Genomic DNA, 16,093 nt, shown 5'->3' on the forward strand with positions numbered 1-16,093 from the left:
AACAGTGAACTATTCACTGTTAACTAGGGCAGCATTTCCACTCCAGACAAAGCTAGTCACTGTGCGTTCATTGCAGCCTGCAATTTGGGAAATACTTTTTGCTCCCTCTTCATTAGATGCAAGACATTTTAACATCTAATCACTTTTTTTCTGAAGTTTTTTTAATGTTGCATTAGTCCATAATTGGATAGTTAAATGAGAAGGCTACTTGAATAAATGTTTTAGTCACCTCTATTAGTGACATCTGTAATAAAACTGTGATTTAAAAAATCCTAGAATTTGTTTTTAACCAGGCAGAATGCCTTTTTAAGCACAGATTGGAAACCAAGAATATTACTGCCTTATCTATAATGAAGTGTTCCAAATTATGTAGCAGGAAAAAGATCTGAGAGTTTTGAGCTGACAAGTTTGTGTAAGTCTATTAATACTTAGGAACTGGATAGCAAAATAATAGGCTGTTCTTTGTATTGGAGAGAGGAAAAAGGGCTCAATTTTGCAAACATACACATGTATGTCTTTATACCATTCGATAAAAAGCTGGAATGTTAATATCAAAAAAGGTGTATAGTTGCCAAAGTGCCAGAATTTTTGCATAGAACAAATGAAGAATAGTTGAGTAAAGAAAATGTTTGCATTTTCTGGCTAATGGTTAATTGGGTGTGGTGGACAAGTAAGAGGCACCAAGTCAACTTACCTAGGATGCCCCTGTCTGTTTAAATAGAAGCAATTTTTAGGGTCAGTTGATTTAAAACTTTCAGCCATGGTTTAACAAAAATTTACACACAGATGTGCCCTGTACTGTAAGGTTTGTTTCCTTTCAAAAAACTGATACATGAATACTTTTTGTAAATCAGACATAGGATCCTGAATGTGAGGGTACCATGTGTGCAGCTGCACATGGCTCATCCTAGTTGAATTCAACTCTGCACATGCTGGGTTTGCTTGTCTGCTTTTCTTTGTAGTGTTTAACAGGAGTACTATCAAATCAGTCACTGTGTGTGATTTGATTATTAGTGCTGACCCTCCAGACTTTCTTGATGATCTTTTGATTGTGATATCTGAGCACTGCAGTCTAAAAGATATGTAGGTGATGTTGAGGGCAGCTGCAGGTCATTTTTTTGCAGTGTCCACCTGGTCTTGGAGGAAAAATAAAATGCCTTTTCCTTCCAGACAACTGGAAGATGGGGAACTGTGGGAAAATAGGATGCACTTCAAAAAAGTCAAACATTTTCTCAGAATTTCAATGGAAAGTTTTAATATCAGGTGAATTCCTTTGTTTGCAGTGTTGAGTTGTACTCTGTTAGGACTGTATAAAAGGGGGCAAGTATCAGTCTGTCACAAAGGCCAGCTGAGCTGTCTGGCCCTTAGAGCAAGAATCATTGCTTGGTGCAGTTTTAGACTCCTCACTTAGGCTGCAAATATTAAGGATACAGGACTTTAATGTAAATTAGTGTAAATAATTTAAATAAATGTTAATTCAATTTACATTTAATGTAAAATGTACATTAAAATATGGTGTGATTATATCCACAGTCTGAAGACTGTAATCATAATTCAGAAGATGACATCATTAAAGATGCTTTCCTGTTGCATTTTGACCCCGCTCTGAACAATGATTCATTTACTGGGACAGTGACTACTTAGAGCAATGTTTCTGGATGGGCTTTAACCTGAAAAAATAAGAAAGAAAAAAATGATTAAACAGCTCTATTAGTTCTGATTTTCAGTTCAGTTCAGATTAAGGCTGCTGTTTAGATCTCTAAACATGGATAAGATGCTTTAGCTGTTAATGATCTTTTTCTCTCTATGATATATGTGAAAAATAAACCAGAACCATCTCCTTGATTTATAATAAAATCTTTTTGGTAGATCCAGTGATGTAAGTGTATGGTTGACATTAGCAGCTACCATCTGGGTTGCTGAATGATATTTTATTGGAGTAAATATTAATTTTTTTCCCTATTATTTCTTTTTTTGTTGTTGGCTGCTGAAAACAGGCACATCCATAAGTCTTGATAATGATGTTTGGTCTCTAAAGGCTGAATCAAAGCAGTTAATGTTATGAGTGCAATACATGCTGAAAGACCATCTTTTTTGTTTTGTTTAGCCTACGAGCCCTAAGTTTGGAAAAGCAGACTCATATGAAAAACTGGAAAAACTAGGGGAAGGGTCCTATGCTACAGTATACAAAGGAAAAAGCAAGTAAGTGGTGTTTTCTTTTCATTTAATTTTGTGTGTAAATGAAGATAAGCAGAAAGTATCAACTAATACTGCTGAACACGTACATAGATCCCTGTGAATCAAAGTGCTACTGACTGCCATGTGCTCTGGTGAAAGAGGCTGAGACCATATTGCACAGGCAACATATTGCCTTCACATTAGAACAAGATGATGTCCTTGTTAATCTGATGTTTTGTTTGCACTTTAATGTTGTACTACTTTCTTGGTATCCATACCAAATTAATTTCTAGGGGTAAAAGCAAAATATACTGTCAAGTAGAGTTTTGTGATGGTCTGAGAGCAATGCTGAATATATGTGATAAGTTGTTAATCTTTTGTTTATCATTATTATAAAACTTTAATAAAACAACATGAAGGGAATGAATGGAATTTTGGACTACTCTAGGTTTAGTTTGTTTACAAGAGTTTATTTACAATCATTGCAACTACTCTACCTCAAAATAATCTACTCTATACATGTTAAATATGTTTTCAGCCACTTTAATGTCATTTGTTACAGCCTTTTTATCCCCAAATGCCCTAAGTCCTTCTATATTGCATAAAATAACTCAGTAAACCTGCTTAAAATATTCTTCTTCAGCCAGTGCTTACATTGAGACTTACCTGTTGTGAAGCAGAGTGTCTTGTGCCATTTCACATATTTAATCAACTTTGCATAATCAGATTTCCAATAATTATAAAGCAGTTTTGAAAGAAGGATTTGGTACATGTGATATCTTTATTATATCTTTACTTTGGCCAGTCAGTGATACGAGGCGACTGTGCCATTCCAGTGGAGAATATCACAATGGTCATGGGACAGAATAACTACTGGAACATTTTCCAGGATCATTAACTTGGTTAGGTACTGAAAATTATCTTTTTTCACTGAATATTTGTAATAAACCAGAATGAGAGTTTCCTCATCTCTCAGTAGCTTAGGTATTGATGAGCATAATGACAGCTGATAGGAATAAAAACATGTTCTAAATGCAGAAAAAATATTCACACTTATGTCATGCCACTGCAGGTATTGGCTTTCACTGGCAGCTTTCTTCAAGGAAATGCTATTGCATTGTGTTGTTAATGGCTCAGTTATGCATTACCATAAGTTCCAGACATTATACACGTGTAAGCTTTTTATTGGGGTCTATGTAATATGAGAAAACTGTATAGATTTCAGCTTGTGCCTTATTGCTAAAACCCTTTAGCAAAATCACAGTATCTGATGACAGTCAGCCCATATGTCTCGGCTTTCAGTAAGACTGAGCTAAGGCAACAGAGTCATTGGATGTCCTGTCAGTCAGTGGAACAGACTGAAATTTAGAAAAAAATCAAAACCCTTCCCTGAAGCTATTGCATTAATAGTGACTTGTGAACATGTTATGAAATGTAGATTGGTCAGAAATATTCATTTTAGTAGAGTTGCCTGCAAATCTGAAAGAAATACTTCAGTGATTTTAATGGTACTTGTAGAGTAAATTGAAATTACTGGGCACACTGCGTTCTCTATCATAAGTAGCTCACTCTGAATAAGTAGTGAGAGTCATAACAATTATGTACAACTTTGTCCTGTTGCTTTGTAACATCTTCTTCAAGGTCTTTAAAATGTGTTCTTAAAAAAAATATGTGTTACTAGAGTGTGGATAAGAATTCATATGCAGAGACCATTCCTACTGTTATAGTAGTATTCCTTCACCAGTTTGAATTTGACTTATTTTTTTTCCCACTGAGAATTGAATAATTTCCATATTATCCAGCACTATCCAGATTCAGCACGTCCAGTCGAGACTTCTGTTTCTTGAACTAGAGAGACAGTTCAATTACTTCACAGCAGGTAGAGGTTGTATTTTGAGAACTTGGGAAACACTACAGGTGTTATCTGCTATTTCAAAAGGACTTGTTTGTTGAGGTAATGTAGCCCTGTTACCTCTTCTGTCCCTGTGAGAAGTTGAGGAATCTCTGACCTAGGTGGTATCCCCAAAGAAGAAAGTGCATCACTGCTGTGATATACTCTTGGGAAATGTAGGTAGACAGGTGTGGGGCAAATGGATGGGCCAACACTGGCTCTGGTCCATCCCTAGAGGTATTTAAAAGATGTGCAAGTGTGGCACTTAGGGACATATTTTAGAGGTGGGCTTGGCTGTTTTGGGTTAGTGGTTGGAGTCAATGATAGAGGTCTTTTCCAGCCTAAACAATTCCATGATTCTATGGCTGGGACCTGAACCTGGCTGCTGCTTTTCAGGCAGGTTGACTCTGACTGTTTACAGTTTTATCTTAAAATGATACAGGGATAGATAGAGATTTTTTTTTCCAGATTCTCATATGGGTACATAGGGTGAGACTGTGATATGCATCACTGTGTTCCTCTACCTGCAGACTCAGTGGGAATACAAATGAGCAAGAGGGGTCTGTTTATTTTGGTATGTGCCCAGTTTGACTGCTGAAGGATTAAGCTCTCATGGCGCAATGCAGAATGAAGACACGTGATGGAAAAGCTGGAGCTGGTAATATGCAACAGGTGGATTTTGGCCATAATGTTTGAAAATCCCTGATAACTAACTCTAATGCTTGGTTTTTTGTTTTGCCAAAATGTTTCTGAGATGTGTCCTTAACGGTAGTTGAAGATGGAAAAATTAAGATTGTATTGAGCTGAATGATGCTTTGTACTCTGAATTATTTTGCTTAATATTTGTCACCAGCCGCATGTGGCATCTAGGAGTGTTTGTGTGTTTTTTATGCGTTTCCTGAGAGACATTTCAGCTTTTAAAATTATTTCCCCTGCTGATCATAATGATGGAATAAAACATTCTTAATCTTAGCATACTATTTGGAGAGTCTAAAAGATACATACTTGCCTGAAAAGACACTAAATCAGCCATTCCCTTCCTAAAATTTAAAGTAATATGTGCAGTAACTTGCTTTCAGAACAATCCTGGCTTTTTTACACCTTGGAGCAGGATAAATGGTACCAAGCCCTTGTCTTCCTATAAAACCCATTGCTTTTCTATACTTTTGAGCATCTCTGGTAGTATTCCAGGAAAGCGAAATGAAATGGGCTCATTCCTTTTACTGGATGACGGATTTCTCTTTTTGTTGTCAGATAAAAATGAATCCCTGGGGTGAAGAAGTGGCAGAGTGAACAAGACTTTGTTATTGAGGAAAGTGAAGCAGTATTCACTTAGGCTGGGCTTTTTTGTTTATAGGAAAAACAACCAAGCAGTCATTTCTTTCTGGCTGACAGTTGCATCAATAGGCAAATCTATTTGATTTCATGTGTTGCACATCAGACGTGTATAATGAAACTCATCTTGGCATATTCATTTTCTACTTTCATTCAGGCTAGATTCTCATATTTTACTTAGTTGTATAAAATCCCAAGAGGCTTCTTACTGCATGAAATTCTGATGATTTTGAAAGGATTTATTTTAATGTAAAATTTTGGAGAAGTGGGCCGAGTAATTTGCTGATAACACTATAAAAAATGATGCAAGGTCCACTGACTCTGTATTTGATTAACACCTTGGACATTTGCCATACAGTAGGTGCAAAGCAATGGGTGCCCTTTGAATTCCTATACCTTGTCACTGTGTGGTTGAGCTGAGGAAGTGCTGTCTGTCTGCATATTGACATGTGTGTCTTCCTGCTGCTGTTGACCCTCTTCCCTCTTGACCTTGATTATAAATTTACCTGAACATACAGCAGTGGGATCTGGCTTGATCTGTGGCACATAAATGTTGATGTGAGTTGTGAGTCTGGAGATGAAGCTGGTGACAGCACAAGGGAGCTGCTGCCAACCAGAGCCCCTTGCAAAGCAGCGTGGAGGCCTTGCGTTCCCCCACTGGGAAGTCTGCATATTGCACTTAAAGGAAAAACCTGTGCTTTTGGCAATATTTTGAGTTGGCGTGCTTTCCATCCTCTCCCACTGTGTTCAGTTGCCCTTCAAGGCAAAGAATTAAAAAAGATTGCCTCGGTTAAAGTGATGTGATCTGTGGCTGCTGCTTGCACAGCATGTGTCTGTGTTTTGAGAGGCACACCAGTGTATCTCCACTGTGCTCTCGATCTGCTTCTTGAATGCCCATGTGTTTTTTTACCCTACCTTTACTTTTTTGGGCACCTTTACCAAATTGCATGTTCTCATAGTATTACAAAAATGTGTAGAATTTTTAACAGCTCAACCAAGACATTTTTGCCTAATTTCCCTATCACAAAATTACATCATTTCTGTTTATCCTTAATAAAATACTAGTTCTAATGAATTCTGGTCCCTATCCTTTTAAACTATTAATATGAGAAATCAGCAGAGCACAGAGCACAGAGCAGAGCACAGTAAAAGCTGGTGCTGCCAACAAGAGCTCAAAGGCTGCAGAGATAGGGCAGTCCTTCAGTCAAGGCACCTCCCCCATTTCAGTTCAAAATCTGAATTTTTTGTTTTCAAGGAGACTCCAACTTGTGCCCAAAGATAAAATGTATTTTTTCAGGGAGTCTGGGCATTTAACATTTATCTCCATCAAAGGCAGTACCTTTTACTATTCACCTTAAAAATCAGTAGGGAGTTCATGATGCAAAGTAGAGAGAAATCATGCTCAGGGAGGCATCATGCTCTTCATTGGCCATGGTTTCCATGCTGTGTTATTCTTGAGGCAGCAGGGCATCTTTGAATAATCAGTGAGAACTGCATCTATTTGTTATTGGCCTGACGTATTGCAGTGTGTGTTATGAATATAGGTGACCATCGTATTTCATAAATATGTGTGTGGATGGCTGCTCACAAGAAAAGGGATGGTTTGTGTATTTTGATTTTTATATTTATGATGCTGAAACCTTCACTGAGGATGACTGACAGGACTAATTGTTGTTCTGACTTTTGTTTTTGAAGTTGCAGAATTTATTTTACTTGTCATGAAACCTCCTTGACTCTCGGATTGTCTTTTGTGTTCAATCTGTTGCAAGTGCCATAAGCTTCCGATGGTCAATCTGCCATTTTTTAGTTATTCCCCAAGCTTTACTCCATGCCCATGTGAGGTGGTGTGTTCACAGGCTCCCTGATAAGTTTCATGTACAACAGTCCAGTTCACAGGAACATTTTTCTTCATGGTATGGCCAATTAATTTAGACTGATACTTCAAAATTACTCTGATTCATGTTGCCATAATGACCTAAAATTCCTTAACCTTTTCTTTATTTCTTGAAAATAGTGTGAAATTAGTGTTCTACAAATGGAACTCTTTTCATCTGAGGATAACAGATGGCTGGAAAAGGAATACATATTCATGGGTTATGAAAAGGCACTTTATGGTTACCAACTAGGCTTTCTTTTTTTTCCCCCCTCATTTTTCAACTGATTTTCTTAACTGATTTTTGTAGGCAAGTCATGACATGGGATTATAAAGTATGTACATAAACGCTTTTAAAAACCTCTAGCATTGCAACTCTTTAATAAAAATAAGAACTTCAAGTTGAACTAAATAGAAAACTAATAACAACTAGATGTTCAACTAAAATGCCAAGTGGTGGAAAAAATTATTAAAGTAGCGTAAGTACTAAAACAAGTTACTAGGATTCTAACTAGAAGATGAATCATTGACCATATTGATCACTTTCTGAGTGAATTTCTCAGCATTTAAAAGAAAGATTGGGAAAATTTTTCTCTGTAGTTGAATATATAAAAAGAACATTACACTATATATGCTGTGCTTCACCCTGCAAAGCAGTTTAAAGAAGTGACTTAGTATTATTATCTCGCATAGCAGGAGACAAAACTGAAGAAAGTAAGTCTATTATATTACTTATCAAGTATTGCCCTGGAAAACTTGGTAGAAAAACTAGAATAGAACATAGTTATATTACATATATGTGGTGGTTACTGGATAGTACCTTATTGGCCATATATGCATGATTGGAATGGTAGGGAAAATGCTGACGTAATTTGCCAGCTGCTGTTGTGCACCAATGCATTTTCCAGTTAGCTGAGCAGTGGCATCTCTAGGAGATCCCCTGTGACTGTCAGTGTGTGCAGTTGTAAGAGGCTGCCTTACTTATAAGGGATATCTCTATGTTTGTCTTCAACTTCTCTGTATATAAGCATCAGTGGGGCCTGGAGAGATGTGAGGTGTGTGGAGGAGGAGGGTGCTTTGCATTGCTTTCCCTGTTGCCCATCCCAGGTGATTCCTTCTGGCAGCATAGGTCAGGTCCAGGCCCTGTGCTTAGGTGAGCTGCTGAGTAGTTTGAGCTGATGTGGGCTGGGGGGTAGGGATGAGGGACCTGGAGGTAAACTCTTACCTGCTCCTGTTCAAGTGAGGGCTGCCACACTGTTTGTATGAGACTGCCTTGAGTCCTGAGTTCCAGTGACAGCACTAATTAATAATTTAAATCTTTCATCTCTCATGAAACTCTTTGATCTTATGTTTTTTCAGCCCTAATAAATGTCAGCACTATGAATTATCTTTAATCCACTGGTTTCTACTTAAGCAAGGTAACTTTTGTCTAGGATGAGGTTAAAGGTGGTGGGATTCAAAAAGAGAAATTCAGGGCCTGTGTTAGTCCCTTGAGAATTTACATTATAGGGCTTTAGCAGGACTGGGAGTGGCTTTTGTAAACTAGAAACATAAGTCCTTTTTAGTAAGAAAAATATAATATAAACTATGTTTACATTGAACTGTCTTTTATGATAATGATTAAAAGAAGTGCTTCCCTCAATGTGGAATTACTTATTCGTTGGTAGAATAATCAGAGGTGACTAATTCTACAGTGAATGTGCCTCTGTCAGGTTTCTTCAAAGGAAATTCTGGCAGAGCCTGATTTCATTAGGCCCCCACAGTTTGTTAGGAGTTTTAGGTGTCTGTTCATGACATTAATATCACTATAGAGTAGATCTAATCAGATATTCTTGAGGTTTGATCATCAAACTTTGAGCTTTTCCTGTAAATGTATTTTTAAAAATTGAAAGTTACTTTCCTTCATAAGAATTAGTTTCTTGAGATTTGTATCACACATTAGAGCATCATCCCAATACCATCTACTGATTTTTCTTTACAGAAGTGTTCCCAGCTTAGCACTTGCTCACATTATGAGCACAGCCTCAACTCCAGCCAGTGGTAAAACTCAGTATTAAATAAAGAGATTGAAATCAGAATTGGCAGATTTTATGTTAATTGACTCTTTTAAATGTGTATATTTAGAACATTTATTTCATCTAAATATATCTGAAGAACTTGAGAAAATAGTGGTGTTATACTCTTTTGTTCTCTATGTGGCCTCATCAGCATTATCCCCAGTGAAGCCAATTAACTCATCAGTTACTTTATATTCATCAGTATATGTTCTTAATGATGCATTAAAGCATTAAATAATTTCCAATCTTCTCTACTTTCTCATAAATAGTCATTTTTTATAAATGTATTTATTTTGGTAGTGTTGATATGTGCTGGTTTAGAAAATGCAGAATGACACATTATGTTAGCATTTTTTGTAATATCTGGCTTATTTGTATTTTTTATAATATGCAGACTTTTACTTTACTCTGCATAAAGCAATTTAGACTAATTTGTCTTTTGCCTACTTTGCATATATAATCAGAAATTTATTAGAAGAGATTATATAATGTTAAAGTGCTGAATTTCCATAAATCAGAAAACAGTCCATCAGCTGTGGGTGTTTTGCCTAGAGTAAAGTAGTTTTGTGTGAAGATTAGAGAGGCTTTAGGACTTCTGTACTTTCTCTGAAGGTTTCTAGATGAGAAAGAGAAAGTGAGTTAGTTTAGAAGGGAGGATGGCTTCGAAAATAGGAATTCTTTAGTCAATATTGTCCTTAATAGAAACTAATGAGGCAGTTGACAGGATGGGTGTAAGATGATAAGTGTAATCCTTGACCCAGTGAAGTGTATTGTTTTGAGAAGATGTGAAACTGTTTGCTTTGGACAGTGAGTAATAGAGGTGGTTTAATGAATCCTAGATGTTAAAAGAGTCAGCACTGTTGCCTTTTCACTGTCTAAGAGGCAGTCTGCTTGTCAGTTTTTCTACTTGTATTTGAAAGTAATGAAAATACTGAGCATACTTTGAAAGTTGGGGAAGATAAATGTGAAATAATATCTGGGAGGAGTTCCGCTACCCTTATCTGATCACTTCTGAAGTCTGCAAAGACAAGTATTGATAGGTTGCAGATGTAATTTTATCCAGGTTTCCTTTTTTCAGTGTTTCTAAGGAAATTGCCATATTATTTTGAGATGGCATCACAAGTTTCAGGGTGTATTTTCAAGACATAGCTGGCTTGATCCCATGACACATTGCTTCTCAAAAGGCAGACCCAGTTCTTATGTATTTTCTAGTGTTTTTTTCTTTTTTTCATGCCTTTATAATTTTTTAAAAATATGATTTAATTCTTTTTGAAAGGGCCAGTCTTCTCTTATTTAAGCTCTCTAAGCAGTCTCATTGTAAAGTCCAGCAGAAATGAGAGCAAATACAAGGCAGTGGCAGGAATGTGTGGCAAGGATTTAGCAGGAGAAACCTATACCCTGAGGCAGCCCTTAGCTCATCTCTTCAGCGTCATCTAACTGCATCCTGAGATTGCATCAGTGGGAGGATAATTAAAGGATGTGAATATACACCCTATCTCTTTAATTGATACTTCATAATTTCTCACATCTCCAGTTTTATATGCTTCTGTTTATAGAAAATTAAATGAAAAAAAAGATTTTAATGACTGAGTAGTAAATGAGAATAAGGAGGCTGTTGTATTATGGAAATTATAGATAGATACATTGGAGATAAATTATATTAAGGAGGAGAATGAAATCCCAGAGGAACAATACTTGAGATTAGTTTGATTATTTTGATAGTACTAATAGTTGCCATGATGTCTATCAAGATAATGACAGGTACCAATGACAAAGGGGCAATGATAACTAAAGAGCACAGCTCACCTACTGTGTTTACTTGAGAATTCTTTGAAATTAGTGCCATACTATTGCTGTTTGTGTTATTTATCACTCTTCATGAATCAATGGAATGTAGAACTTTAGATTAAAAAGAATATAAACTACACAATGCTGCATGTTATTTGTCTTTCTCTATCAAGAGACTCCACATCCCTGTTTCCTTAATACCTCTTTGATTTGCTTTTTTCCACTGTATTTTGCATTGCCTTCTCCGAACACAGCATCTGTTCTGTTCTTTATCTGCAAAATGATCTTGCTTTTCTTACTTAAATGTCTCCTGCAGTTATTTCATCTATTGCAAAATATTCAAGTTATCCAGATATCTAAGTAATATGTATGTGATAGGTAGGGTGGTGTATTGACAGAGGAATTGAAAACTACACATGTATATGAACTGCATGTCTGTCATCAGTCCTTCTGCTTTTAATATGATGCATTCTCCTGTCTAAGCATGACACATGAAGTTACTTGAGGCAAGGCTTATCTTTTTCTGATGCCGTAAGTTATATTTAAGTCCAAATAAAAAAATGTAAGGTAATTATAAGGAGAAATCCAGGAGAGTTAAGCTGATAGTTTTCTTTCAACAGTGACTAGTGGCCTGAGACTTGAACTGGTGACAGCCTGAAATATTATGAATAATTGGAAGGTGATGAGTAAACCATCCTTTGATACCCAGGGTTTCTTAACTTGCTCAGAGTCATTGTGCAATGTTCAGTATATGGCTAATGAGTTTTTGGTAATTATAAAAGAAGAATAATCAGAAGAAACAAGACAGTAGCCATCCGTCACTGGACTCATATAACTGCAAAAATTAAAAGCCTGAGGGGGAAAGATGAATTCAGAGTTGGTGGTTGTCCATATCATCTTGCTTTGAAATTTTAATGCATCTTCTAGGGCCATCCCTCTTGTAGTTCAGTAGGGAATTGCCTCCATGACTACAGGAGTGTAAAGGCTCCAATGCATCCTTGAGCTTTGTAACTGTAAAGGCTAATTTTGCTTTCACAGAAATAAATCTCAATAATAATAATAATAATAATTATAATAATGCCCCTGTATTATGCCTTTTTGGTAGTTTATCCTCACCATTGCTTGTCATACATGGGGAGTCTGTTAAAGTTTCATAGTATGAGTTTGTTCTTGAAGATGGTAATGAACATCAGCTTAGTTCAGTTTTTGGGAGATTTTATTTGATAAACTGAACCTACTGGATTTTTTTGCAAGGCCTGGAATGTAATTCATGTGTGGTGAAATTTTGAATGCTAAAAGTGAAACAAGCCAAATAGATTTTACACTAAAATGACCTTTTTAAAAGATTTGTCTCTTGGAGCACAAAATATTTTTAAACTTATAAATGAGAGTTATTATAATCTAAAAGTAGCCTGGGCCATGTAGTCAAGAATATGCCTCAGTAACAGTCCTGCCCTAGCAGGAAATGGCCAGAGTGACCTAAAAATTATTTCATTACTCAAACTTTGTACCTTTTTGAAGGCTATAATAATGTGTGCCATGCAGTGGGAAGGCGGTAATCAGTGTAAATCTGGATATAATGCAAGTGAAGTGGTTGATGAAAATCATATGCCTTTTTGTTTGAACAGTCTGATCAAATAATGAACAGATATTGTATAACCAAATTTTACAATGTGATAGTTCTTAACAAAGCTTCAGTAACAAAGCTGTGGTAGAAAGGAAACTGACTCACAGAAAACTGAGATCATTTCTTGGATTGCATCTGAGTCTGAAAATATAAAGTTGATATTATGGAAGCTATGAAGTGTTTCTTACAGTGCTATAAATGAATCACTGGCATTGACAGGAAGAAATTGAATAAGTACATGATAGGAAACAAGTTCTATTATGAGAAATACTGTTTCTGCTATAATTTTGGTTTTCTAAATTCTTCCTTCCCCTCCCCTCTTTCTCTTTCAGGGTAAATGGAAAGCTGGTGGCACTGAAGGTGATTAGGTTACAAGAAGAGGAAGGAACCCCATTTACTGCAATCAGGGAAGGTATGCACTCACATTTAGTGATCATATATGCGGGGCTTTTTGTAATTACATTGCACTTCTTATTTCTGTGCCATGCTACAGTGAATAGCTTGAGAATTCAAATTATGTGGTTACGTTCTCAGTAGGAAGAAACTTTGGTCCTTCAAAAACAAAGCCTCTTGTGTGGGAGTTCTTGTTAGAGAATGCAGCTCCACCTGTGCTTTGGCTCCTGTTAGATTTACTATACAAACAAGTACTTAAGAGCACGTTTAAGGTGGGTGTGAGAAGTCACTCGAGAAGATGAGGGAACTGTGTAAGATGCGCTTCTTGCCTGCAGGCAGCACCTAGGATGAAGAGAGAAGTAATTTTTCATATATATGCAGCATGAAGCATTGACAAGCATTTCTTGATAAAGGCAATCAAAAGATCAGGCAGCAAAACTACAGGCACCTTAGAAGCTGTGTGTAGTTTGCAACTAGCTTTTGTTTGTTTCTCCTTCCCCACGGACTCTAAGTTGCACGGCTTGGGAATGATTCTTATCTAGCGCGCTTGGAGATGCCTGTTAAGCTTTCTGCTCCACTCCTTTATCCTTCCTTGTCAGCCTCTCCTGGTCCCTAGTGACGACTGCTTTATCTGAGTCTGTGTCGAACTCCTTTGCAGAAATTGCTGGATATGCCTTCTCTGTGTGGGCCTCCTCTCTTAGAAGGAACTAAAAATGAGCCTTGGTAGAGAAATAATAAACTATTTACCATCACACCACTTATTCAGACTCAGCTGCAATTGGTAATGAACTAAAGAGATGAAACTGTTATGACTTTGAGGGACCATTTAAAATTGTACTATCAGCATAATTCCCAGGGTGAGATGGGCCAGGGAGGTGCCAGAACATCAGCCCTCACAGGGTCCACCGTTGGCCCTGCATGTAAGGTGCGTGGCTTCATGGTCATGACTGCCCCAGACACAGCAGCTATAGCTCCCTTGTGCTTTACTCCTGCCTGTGTTCCTGCTGCCTTCTGCATGCTGTATGTCTGTCTGTACAATGAGCCCATTCTGGAGTGGGCAGGGCAAAAAACCCCTTGTTTCATGTGATTGACATCTTGAAGTTAGAAGTCTCTAAACTACTGTGGATTTCCATCTGATTGACATCCTGAAGTTAGAAGTCTCTAAACTACTGTGGATTTCCATCCCAAGACTGTGCATTTTAAAGGTGGCTCTTTCACAAAGGAGGGAAAACCATGGGTGGCCAATTTATGAAGGAATTTCCTCAGTTCCTCTGTACTGCTTCATCTGAGTAGCAATTATTGAATGATCTGACACATTTATTCATAATAATATCTATTTTATCTGTGAGCTGTCTGTCCCTGCAGCTGTGCTGTGATAACAAGGTGAACAGAGGGTTACGGGTGCAGCTTTCAATATTTGTAATGCTGAGTTCAAGTTATAACAGTCTATGTTTCAAATATGTTTATTGTTCTTCAGGTTGATAGTTGATATGGTACTGACTTAATAAGAGAATAGTAATTACGAATTTCTCGTGCCTTTTTAGTGACACTTAAAAGGTTTTTCAATGTGAGCTTGGTCTAGATGAAAGTTTATAGCATTATAACTGTCAAATGCAGTATAATCCCTTTTCCTTCATAAATAGTGTGTTGTGTGAGCTCAGTATAAAGAAGTATTTGTTAGGAATAAGAACAGAGATTTTTCCCACTTGATATTTTTTTAAAATTATAAAGGCATACTTGCATGAAAATACTTCTCACACTGCCATTGGAGAAGTTTTCTTTTTAGCTGTGACTACAATACTGTGATTGAAGCCAGTTAAAATTCTGGTGCTTTAATATTAGTAGAACAAAGGTCTTGTCTAGAAAAGCCCTTGAAGTTAATAATTAATACGGATTTAAGTGTGTGGTATCTCACTGATTTTGATAGGACTGTATGAATCCATTATATTTTTAAGTCTTCATCTAAGCTGAGACTAGATCCAAAGAGTATTAAGATAATAAAAACGTTTTTTCTCAACTCTTGTAGACTCTTGGTTAGGTGGTGTCAAACTTGGATTACAAGTTAATTATGAGGGTTTTTTTGGTAAATGAAATCTTGTCTCCTTGCTAGCGGAATATCATTCAGGAGCTATCAGTATAAATACAGTGTTGTGTGTTTTACGTCATGTAGAAGTCACACATACCTGATACGAAGATGGGAAGGGTAAAAATCTGTATTTAGTTAGGCTTTGACTTTTCTGTTGTTGGTTTTGATTTTGTCAGAAGCAAATATTAGGACCAGAAAAGTAAGAAAAGCTGTATTACAGATGTAATTTTCAGAAAGTAACCTCACTGATGTTGTGCCAGGCTTGTAGTATTTGACAGTACCGCTACAGCTGCTACAGCCACGGGCTTCACTAGCAGGACCTTAGGAAGCTGTTGCTTTCCTCTTGGCAGCATCTAATCCATCTTGGACATGCTGGGTTCTGTAATGCATCCATGGCTGCTGTCAGCTACAAGGGTGGGGGGGGAAAAAGGAAAAAAGAAATGCTTCTATGAGCTCTTGAAATTATCTGATAAGTTTGATATAGAACAACAGTAAGAATGGGACATTGTGTTAAGCAGTTTTCTCTTGATCTTTGATGACTAACTAAGGGCTCCAGTGCTGTAATTTAGGCTGGGACAATTAGAACAAAGACAAATACCACTGAAGATGAGATCAACTTCTAATTTCAGTTATCTGAGGAATAGTGTTCCCCTAATGGAAAAATGCATATATAGTGGTATGAGCCAGAGGTCTGTTGGAGGGCATTTAATTCCAAACTCATAATGGCAAAACCAGGCAGGTTTCATCTTGACTTATTCCTTATTTTCTAATTTTCCACCAATGCAAGGCAAATTTAGGCAGAAGTTTAGTTAGTTGTAAATTAAAACTACTGTTAGAAAATAGTTCAACATTTGAGTAAAGCAGT

The 16,093-nt window shown here is 36.9% G+C and overlaps 1 protein-coding gene across 5 annotated transcripts in view; it reads left to right on the top strand.

The window, feature by feature from the left end:
- CDK14 (cyclin dependent kinase 14) overlaps positions 1 to 16,093 on the top strand; it is a 320,052-nt gene that overhangs the window by 93,974 nt on the left and 209,985 nt on the right. For all 5 annotated transcript variants that reach the window (XM_017729275.1, XM_008629897.2, XM_017729276.1 and 2 more), the window contains 2 exons: positions 2,108 to 2,202; positions 13,082 to 13,161. In XM_017729275.1, coding sequence (XP_017584764.1) covers positions 2,108 to 2,202; positions 13,082 to 13,161 — 175 coding nt within the window. The remainder of the gene's footprint in view (positions 1 to 2,107; positions 2,203 to 13,081; positions 13,162 to 16,093) is intronic.

This window comes from Corvus brachyrhynchos, unplaced genomic scaffold, assembly GCF_000691975.1.
Source record: "Corvus brachyrhynchos isolate BGI_N302 unplaced genomic scaffold, ASM69197v1 scaffold142, whole genome shotgun sequence".
NCBI lineage: Eukaryota > Metazoa > Chordata > Aves > Passeriformes > Corvidae > Corvus > Corvus brachyrhynchos.